Source organism: Dipteris shenzhenensis, chromosome 30 (genome assembly GCF_047967505.1).
Source record: "Dipteris shenzhenensis isolate YYH24624 ecotype China chromosome 30, Dip_SZ_1.0, whole genome shotgun sequence".
In the NCBI taxonomy this organism is placed as follows: domain Eukaryota; kingdom Viridiplantae; phylum Streptophyta; class Polypodiopsida; order Gleicheniales; family Dipteridaceae; genus Dipteris; species Dipteris shenzhenensis.
In genome coordinates, this window is record NC_141625.1 from 2,942,325 (window position 1) to 2,952,707 (window position 10,383).

Genomic DNA, 10,383 nt, shown 5'->3' on the forward strand with positions numbered 1-10,383 from the left:
GAGAGCAAGAGGAAGAGCAGGAGAGCAAGAGCTCCAAAGAGGGAGAGAGAGAGAGAGCAGAAAAGACGGAGAGAAAGGAATGAGGTAGAGGAAGAGTAGGAGCTCTAAGAGGAAGAGCCGATGAAGAGAAAGCTGCACACTTTTAATATTTCATCATGGGGGTTAATTTTTCATAACACAAGGGCACCATAGTTGATATTTCATTGCCGTGATGGGGGTGGGTAGACTTACCTTACATGTTTAATTGAGCCAAAATGAGCAAACTAATGAATGGAATTTTTAAATTTTCAATAGTAGTAGGGGCATAATTGATATCATGAAGTAGGGCCACTATCACAGTTCAAATTACCAAAATATTTTGGTAATGCAAAGTAAACATTTTGCAAAGAAGGTAGGTGGAAAATCATTCATATGTGTGGGAGATGATAGGTACGGTCTCTTGGATGCCCCTTGGATCTTGTCTCTAGATGAAACAATCTACACATGAAATAGTTCTAGGTGATGAAGCAGGGTGAAACGAACTATACATGAAACACTTCTATAGATTAAGATAGATCCAAGGGGAATCCATGAGGCCCCATACCTATCGTCTCCTACTTGCAAAACTGTATGTTTGAATGCCAATTTGTTACACATATGAATGATTTGTCACTTACTTTCTTTGCAAAATGTTTAGTTTGAATTACCAAAATATTTTGATACCTTGAATAGAGATTGTGGTTCCTTATATTCTAAAGCATACATGTATCCTTGTTTGGTTTATTAACTAGCTTTCATAGTTACTATGCTTGTCCTTTCTAAGTTTTATCTTGTTGTTGAACATGTATTGCCAACCTACTCGATCATTGACCATACAAGGTTATCTGCATGCCCACAAAATATCAATGAGTGATTGTTGCATCATGGGCTGCCTAGAACCATCATTTTAATCTATATGTGGTCCTTAAGCAAAGGCCTCTTTGTTATGAGTGCTAAAAAACTCGGTTGCCTCCATAATCTCACATGCACATCACAAAATCAGGTCAATTTCGGTCATTTGTCAATAGAGCATCATAGGGTAAGAGCAAGGATTATCGTGGATCAATAGAAAATCATAGGGTAAACAGTTAAGAATGTGACTTGACACTTGCATTTTACTTGTGCAAAAAGGTATAGCAATATAAGTCAACTCCTAGCCACAAAAATTGTGTGACCAATTATAAAATACTCGTGGTTTTGGCATTTGAGAGTCTTCAAACTGGTGTCATGTAACATGCAAGGACTACTACCATACCATGCTCAAAGACTAATGTGGCATGCCATGCAAGGACTAATGTGGCATGCAAAAATTTCTATTATGCTGTGTGGAAGTGTATACTACGTGCCTATACATGAATACATGCAAAGAGAACACAAGGGATGTTGAATGTCTTTAATGCAATATACACATGCTTATTTACAGTTTACAAATGTTGGCAAAAATGCCTAACTGACTATCTGTACATGAATACAAAACTCCAAGGCATCATGATGTTGCTATCTTGCTACAAAATCAAATGGAAATCTCCCCCATGTGATGTGGGACTGCTAAACCACCTCTATATAGTTCTAAGATTGATAACCTTTCTCTAACCTTTACAATTCTAATTTTTTCACCATGATCCAAACACTAATATTTTAATGTCCTATAAGGAAAATTTACATGCCAAAAAACCAATTAAATCTAAAACTTGAAATTTTACATTAATCATCCATTCATTAATGAAGATAAAATAGTTGCTAGCCCAAAGTTACTTGTACTTAATTAATCCAAACTACCCAACCCAACCATGGATCATTGACTCTGTATTGCTCGATTGTCTCTCCTCTTATTGCAATCACTCAATCCCTCATAACGCATGTTGCATCTCCCAAAAACAAGAAATCTTTTTGGCTTCAACGCTAGACTCCTTAGTCCTAGGTATGCCACTCAATGGGAACCCACATCCAAATCTTTTAACACTTGTTTGAGTTGTAGCTACTCATTTGCAACAACGTATAATATATGCATAAAGCAGTTTGTTTACTGCTATTGTCTCCCATTTCCACCACTTGCTTCTCTTCTTGCATGGCCAGGTCTCGCCTTTTGTTTATTTTGCTTGTGTACACCTCCTACGTCTGTGCTAGTAGAAGATGCGTAGTAGAGAAAGGAAGGGTATACACTTTTGCACAACGTGATAGAAAGTGTCACATGCCACATTAGTCTTTGAGCATGGCATGGTAGTTTTTGCTACATGCTACATGACACTAGTTTGAAGACTCTCAGATGCCCAAATCACTAGTATTTTATACTAGTCGCACCATTTTTATGACTAGGTGTTGACTTATATTGCTATATCTTTCGGCACGAGTAAAATGCAAGTGTTAAGTCACATTTCAACTACATAACTATTCATCTCAAGATAATCCTTGTTCTTACTCTATGATGTGAAAAACTGGACTAGATTGCCACAAAGCCTAAGGCAACATAAAATTAGTGTTCATACTACGAGGGCTCATACCAACATAGAGATAAGACACCAAGGTAGGCAACACTCAACTCAATTGTATTCCAATGTCCAAGGCTTATCCATCATCCACTCCCATGTCCACATGTCATAACCTCATTCATGCAATCCACATTATCCAAAAAAAAATTTTCTCTCACCACATACCACTCTTCTTCCACTCACTACACTATTGTGCCTTAAGCATCACTTTCTCAATACCCCCCCCTGATGCTAACTTGGCCTATTACCAAAATTATGTCATCAAGATGAAGGGATCCCCCGTCTTAATGCTTATCTAGCCTCTAGCATAGGCAGTGTCGTAGGGTGTAGGCTAGTACACATCTCTAGGCAGATTTGGTTTGGACACTCTCTAGCTTAGAGGTTAGTTTTTGAGGTGAGTTTTCACTCTTATTCACTTTCCTTGGGTGCATTTTCGCTACTCTTAGGTGTTCAAGTGCTTTACAATTAGATTTGATTTAGCCTAGTCATTTGGCAGCTCCTTTTACAATGGATAGTGATAGTGGTAGTTGTACGCTCTCATGCTGCTTACATGATAATACAAGGAGTGCCGTATGTACCAAACAACGAAAGGTTGGATTTTCAACCCACACACAATAGGGTTTTAATTCTATCAGCGTCATTTCTCTCATTGACCATCATCTACAGCTCGTCTTTTCCTTTACGGGCTCAATCTCAATAGGCACAGGCCCAAAAACATGCTTATGGTGGGCATTAGTCTCAACAATAGCAACAACTATTATAGCCCATGACTCTTCGGCTCCTTCGCATGCACTTGTTGTTGTCACCTTGAAACCTTGAAGCTTGTAGATTTAGCCATCTCTTAGACCTCTTCTATATCGACCATTACTGTTCATACTACGGGGGCTCATACCAAACAAGAAACTCCATAAAGAGAAGACACCAAAGTAGGCAACACTCAACTTAATTGTATTCCAATGTGCAAGTACATTGTTTTACAGCCCCATGGGCTTATCCATCATCCACTCCCATGTCCACTGTCATAACCTCATCTTTAACCTATTAACCACGGACAACTAAAAAAAGGAGGAGGACATGTGGCAGCTTGGATGAGAAGAGCCTTTCACGTGTCAGAAACGAGGACTCTCTTCGTGGATTCCGTTGAAGGGGAGGCAAAGAGACGCTAGGCTTTGCGAGGAGAGGAGATGGAAGGTCCGGTTGCTTCCTCTTCCATGGCACCCTCATTTTCTTCCTTCCTTGCAGATGCGGGAAGGGATCTCCCCTCCCCCTTCCTTGGCTTCCCTCCACACTTCAAACCTCCAGCCTCTTCCATCCCCTCTATACCTTGCCCCCCGTTGTCGCTCCATTTGCCTTCTTTGTTCTTCCAATTCGCATCGCTTTCTCTGTGCCTGTCTAAGCTCTTCCCGTGCGCACAGAACCAAGACTCCTTGATGTAAATTTTGCCACCGTATGCGAAAGAAGCCTCATCGACTCACTCAAACAATGCTAGATGGCAGATGGAGGAACATTGGCCGAAGTGAAAAGAGATAGGAATGATTTTGATGGGCCATAAAGGGGCTGATAGTCAGTCTTGAAGAAAGAAGGTGTTGGTACACTGTCGAATTTAGGAGTGAGTATCGTGAACAAGCACGAGGCACTATTGAAGCCTCAACCCCAGACAAGCGAGAAGGGAAAAGATATTGAGCGGACGACGACAGTGCAACGTTGTTGCTGGGGTTGCTACTGTTGATACTAACGGTGGTAGTGATTGTAATGAGCTGCCAGTGCAAGGAGTGGTTTGTAGCGGGATTGAATACGTTCGAAACTTTGGGGATGATGGTAGCAGTGTTTGGATTGAGGTTATGTGCGTTCAAATACAGCGTTCCAAAAGTTGCAAATGGAACACCACCAGGGGATTGCTTGGTGTCTCATCTCCGCAAGAGATTTACCCTGATGGTGATAAGTATCTTGATTTTGAAGGGTGGCATATTCGGTCGATTGGATCGAGGAACCAGAACTGACAGTGCTGCTTGGGCGGTGTTCATCCTCCTTCATGTGGTCAGGATTCACTCTCTCAGTGGAGTATATCTTCAGCTTTCGACCGAGGAAAGGAAACCTGAAAACATTAGAATCGGGGGCATCATTACGGTGTGATATAGGCGAGTGTAGGGGCGTGTGATGTGGGTAAAACGGAGGAGCTCCCGCGACAGGAGCTAGGCAAGGGACTGAGATGATACAGAGAGCTGGCATGCGTAGCTAAGGAAAGGGTGGCGGAATGGGGGTGGCGGGGATGGGATGAGGGGCAGTGGTGGGTGAAGTAAGGAGTGGAGGTGGCGGAGGAGGGAAGGTTGAGGAGGGAGGTAAGGGAGGGGGGGGAGGAGGCGAGGACAGAGGGGGAGGGGGAGGAGGGGGCGGCGGAGGGAGAGCGGAGGGAGGTGGCGGAGGAGAGGGCGTGGAGGAAGCGAGAATTGGAAGCGGAGGCAGAGAGCTTCTTTTTGGGCGGAGTTGGCGGAGGGGAGGCGGTGGCTTGCCACAACAATGTGCGGGTTGTCCCCACTAGTTCATGCAATCCACACTCCAATCATATTTTTTCTCACACATGCCACTCTTCTTCCACTCACTACACTATTGTGCCTTTAGCATCACTTTCTTATGATGCTCTATTGATATTGACAAACAACTGAAATTGACTTGACTTTGTGATGTGCATGTGTAATATCATGGAGGGTAGATGAATTTTTAAGCACTCATAACAAATGTGTAGGGAAAAGATGCAATAGAGGGAAAGGGGAGGGAGGCGAGGGAGCGAGGAAGCCATGTCCAATGCATTCAGCAACCCAACAATGCCTATTGTTATGCAATTCTTCCAAGTATTTTATTCACTCTACCATGTCGAGCTCATTTAGCAAACCCAGCGCTACCCACCACCCATTGTCTAGGCTTCATTAGCTAGTCTACACTGTAGCTGAGACGTTAAACTCGCACCTCCACTCACCCACCCTTTTTGGCCCTATCAAGGGACACCCGCTGCCGCCCCTCCCCCACTAGGATTTGATCGCGGACCGCCACCCTAGTAGGCAGGTACTCTCTCTCTCTCTCACGATGGAGTTTGCAAATCATTAGAACTTTCCTATACATGGGCTTCCATCACAAGTGTTGGAAGTTAATCATTCATTCTTCTTTGCAATTGTTTTCCTTTCACATAACCAATTTGAAGGCAATGTTCACGAGTATTTGTAGCATGACTTGTCTACGGCAAGTTAGAGACCCGCTGCGCTCGTGCTAAGAGAGAGAACCCCAGCTCAAGCTCTCCCGCTAAGCCACGACCAAGCGCGTGGGAACACTTACAAATGAGGTGATTTTTCACAGCATGAGTAAGGGAACGTGCTCTCAGCGGAAGTGGAGACCTGATACGGGATATATCAGAGCCCATGACCCTTCTTAAAGGAGTAAGTTAGCCACTGCTACTGGTGATAAGCCTTCGAGCTATGCTTGTGGGTTCGCCGTCATTCAAGGAGCAATTGAGCATGGGGCTGTCATCCGTGGATCAAAGCCGTACGGGGAGCTTTAGGTTGGAGTACTTGAATCATCCCGCCCAATGGTGGGTTGACACGACCAACAGAGTATGTGCTACGGTGTGCGCATAGTCAAAATTATTGTATCACCTCTTGGTCTCGTTTGTTAAGGGTTTATTGATTTTGGGCTGTTTGAAATGTAAACAGCATACCCTCGATTCTGCCAATTTTGGGCATAAGACTACCAAGGAGGCTCTTCGATCAGACTATCGGGAGACTCAAGAGTGGGTCAACGTGACACTACAAAAGAGATCACCCAGGACAATGAATGGGGACAACTTTCCAAGTGGCAGTGAATCCTTTGATAAAGCCAGGACTAAAAATGCAGTTCACAAGAGGTCAGATCCGATGCATGAGGTTAACGACACGCCTGTCCAAATGGCGGGACGGATGAATGTTTGTGTGTCTAAGTCGAACGAATCGATGCAGTTGCAGGTGAAGCGTGGACGCGTGATGGATGCTCGCAATCTATTTGACAACATGTTAGAGCGCAATGTAGTATCATGGAACATCATGATCCTAGGTTACGCCAAGCAGGAAAAAGGCACCTTGGCTTTAGAGTTATACGTGCTGCTGCACCAGGAAGGTGTCCAACCCAATGCTCGAACCTTTGTCGGGGCCTTGAAGGCTTGCAGTAGCCTGGCAGCACAGGAAGAGGGGAAACAATTCAATGGGATGATATCGAAGACAGAGTGCCTGGAAAAAGGTAGAGCCATCCACTCTCAAGTTGTCAAGAGCGGCTTTGAGTCAGATATCTTTGTGGGAACCACCTTGCTAGACATGTATTCAAATTGTGGAAAGATGGAGGATGCACATCGTATTTTCAATGTACTGCCTCATTGTAATGTGGTTCCCTGGAATGCCATGATCCTGGGGTATGCCAAGCAAGAAAAGGCTGCTCTGGCTTTGGAGTTGTATGCTCAAATACACCAGAAAACTGTCCAACCAAGTGCTCGAACTTTTGTGGCCACATTGAAGGCTTGCAGTAGCTTGGCAACACTGGAAGAAGGGGAGCAAGTCGATGGAAAAGTTGTGAAAATAGGATGTCTTGAGAAAGGTAGAGCCATCAACTATCACATAATTAAAAGTGGCTTTGAGTCAGATGTGTTTGTGGGAACTACCTTGGTGGATATGTATGCTAAATGTGGGAGTGTGGAGGATGCCCGGTGTGTTTTTGATGAATTATCTTATCGCAATGTGGTTTCCTGGAATGCCATGATCCTAGGTTATAGCAAGCGGGAAGAGGGTGCACTGGCTTTGGATTTGTATGCATGGATGCGGCAGGGTGATGTCACACCAGATGATCGAAGCTTTGTTGGCATATTGAATGCTTGCAGTAGCCTCGCAGCACTGGATGAGGGGAAGCAAGCTGATGAATGCTTGGAGAAAGGGAGAATCCTCCATTCACATGTACTAAAGAGTGGGTTTGAGTCAGATGTCTTTGTAGGAAATGCCTTGTTGGATATGTACACGAAATGTGGAAGTATGGAGGATGCACAGCATATCTTTGATGAGTTGCCTTCTCGTGATGTGATTTCGTGGAATGCCATGATCCTGGGGTATAGTAAGCAGGAAGACGGTATGCTGGCGTTGGATTTCTATGCACGAATGCAACAGGAAGGTTTCCAACCGGATGATCGAACCTTTGTTGGCACATTGAAGGCTTGCAGTAGCCTGGCAGCGGTGGAAGAGGGGAAGCAATTTATTGGGATATATGCAAAAATAGGGTGCCTGGAGAAAGGTAGAGACATTCACTGCCACATAGTAAAGAGTGGCTTTGAATCAGATGTATTTGTAGGAAACACCTTGGTTGATATGTATGCTAAATGTGGAACTTTGGAAGATGCACGGTGTGTTTTTGATGAATTGCCTCATCGCAATGTAGTTTCTTGGAATGCCATGATCCTAGGGTACAGCAAGCAGGAACAAAGTGTGCTGGCTATGGATTTGTATGCACAAATGCAACACGAGGGTGTTCAACTGAGCCCACACACTTTTGTTGGTGCATTCAAGGCATGTTGCAACGCAGCAGCGTTGGAGACAGGAAAAGGATTCCATTCACAAATTAGCAGGCTTGGATTTGAGACCATTCCAATTGTGACAAACAGTCTCATTGACATGTATGCCAAATGTGGGAGCATGGTTGATGCTCAACAATTGTTCGACGCATCAAGAACAGGTAATGTTATAACATGGAATTCATTGATTGCAGGATATGCCAACCAAGGAGAGAGTGAATTTGTTTTCAATTTGTTCGAGAGGATGAGGTGGGAAAGTATACAGCCAGACAGAGTCACGTTTCTCAGTGTTCTCACGCTGTGTAGTCATGTGGGTCTAGTGGAGAAGGGCCAGAAGTACTTTCATGCTATGAGCAAAGAGTGTGGCATTATTCCAGCTATTGAGCACTATACTTGCATGGTTGATCTGCTTGGCCGTGCAGGCCAACTGGAGGAGGCAGTGGCAATGGTGGAGAGTATGCCTTCCCAACCTAACGTTGTTGTATGGTTAAGCGTTTTGGGTGCTTGTCAGAAGTGGAACAACGAAGAGGTTGGAAGATATGCTTTTGACAAGGCAGTAAGATTAGATGATAACCTCCCTGCAGTGTATATCTTAATGGCAAACATTTATGCAGATGCTCACATACGGGAGGACCGTGAGAAGATCCAGGAAATGAGAAAAGAATGCTTGTGCATGGAATAGGCCAGGGCTTAGCTGGAAGCATACATTTATGTAAGAGATAGGAGACATCCCCAAAGTACAGAAATATGAAACTTCTTTCGTAAATGGAGGAAGTATATGTTTTGTAGGATATACGTGGTGATGGCAAGGAGGATGCATTGTGTGTTCTCTGGAAAAAAAAGGAGGATGCATTGTGTGGGCAAAGTGGAAACCTGACTCATAGCTTACACCCTAATCTACACACATCTAGGCATGCTCAAAATCTGTGGGTTCGTGATGACTGTCACAAGGCCATTGCGCTTGTGGATATTTTTCAAAATAATCTTCATTGACCACTTGGCAGCAAGTACTGAGTAATTTTTGACCGGAATGGCAGGAGAGAGATTCCAAATATCTATTGTCATTTCTTTTGGCTATTGTCTTGTGGAAGATGAAGCTTTTTTACAATCGGTCTCATGGTGGCTTGTCATACATGAGATTGATTGCTTGGAGAAGGAACATAGTGTTCCACAACGTCAACCTAGAGTGTCATTCACAAGATGGATCTATTGTAGGAGGAACTATGGGAAGGCCTTCAATATTATAAGAACCCACAGTTTGCAAAGTATGTTACTAAAGGCTCCCACTGTGCTCTGTCTCGGAGCCATTGTCCTGGAAGTCTTGCGTAAATATAAAGTTCTTCAAAGATCTCAGACTTATCTCTTGGAACTTTGACTATTCTATTTTTTTGCATAAATCTTGGATATATATTACTCGGGTCTTTTTTAGGGCTGACCACTCTCTTTTTGCATTTCCATCTTTTCATCTTTTCGTGTTTTTGTCTTTTCATGTTTCTGTCTTTCTGCTTTTCCGTATTTTTCGCATTTTTGTCTTTTCTTTTTTTCGCATTTTTGTCTATTTGTCTTTCTGCGTTTCCATCTTTTTGTCTTTTTGCTCTATTAGCTCCATTAGTTGGCAATGTCATTTGATGGTGGATATTGGCATTGTTCCTTGGATCCAAATAGGCCCAATATGGTTGTAAAAGAATGAGGAAAGAGAGTGGTATAAATGGAGTAGGGTTAGCCCTCCCTTCAAAAGGTGGCATGTATAAAAAGGCCAAATGGTTGACTTTGGTCTTCATTGTTGGATACAAAAGTTTGGAATACAAGCTCCCTCGTCTCTTCCAAGAGTGTTTTTGGGTGTTCTCTTGTTCCTTTTGTAGTGCTTTTGTGTTTGCCACTCCATCCCCCCTCTTCTCCCCTCTCCCCTTTCCTTCCTTCTCTTGTGGAAACACATTGCAACAATCCATGAGCTACTTGAACCTAAGGGTCACAGTGAATATCCCAACCCATGGGTGGAGAAACAATGTCTCACCAAGGCGTAGAAATTGGTATGCAAGTGCCAAGAGGAATGTGAGCAGAGGCTCAAGGCAAGCAAGAATGCTGATGCGATTCATTCAAGACATGAGATAACCACTCAAGCCTCAAAAGCCTTGCAAATACCTAAAAGGGTAAATGAAGAAGGTGTGTTACGACCTTCAACAGAGGGATCCACCCTAATGCACTGGATGTTTGAAGAAGATCCTGCACTACAACACTTAAAAGAGGATGATGATATGTCCTTTTATGGTTTTGATGAGCCAAAATCAATCAGGTTGGAGCCAA

At 43.5% G+C, this 10,383-nt stretch overlaps 1 protein-coding gene across 1 annotated transcript in view; it reads left to right on the top strand.

Annotated features, from left to right (window-relative positions):
- LOC147881607 (uncharacterized) overlaps nt 1-9,091 on the top strand; it is a 73,580-nt gene extending 64,489 nt beyond the window's left edge. The window contains exons 7-8 of the mRNA XM_087401217.1: nt 5,945-6,109; nt 6,209-9,091. Of these exons, the coding sequence (XP_087257343.1) occupies nt 5,945-6,109; nt 6,209-8,761 (2,718 nt within the window). The 3' untranslated portion in view covers nt 8,762-9,091. The remainder of the gene's footprint in view (nt 1-5,944; nt 6,110-6,208) is intronic.
- The last annotated feature ends 1,292 nt before the right edge of the window (nt 9,092-10,383 follow it).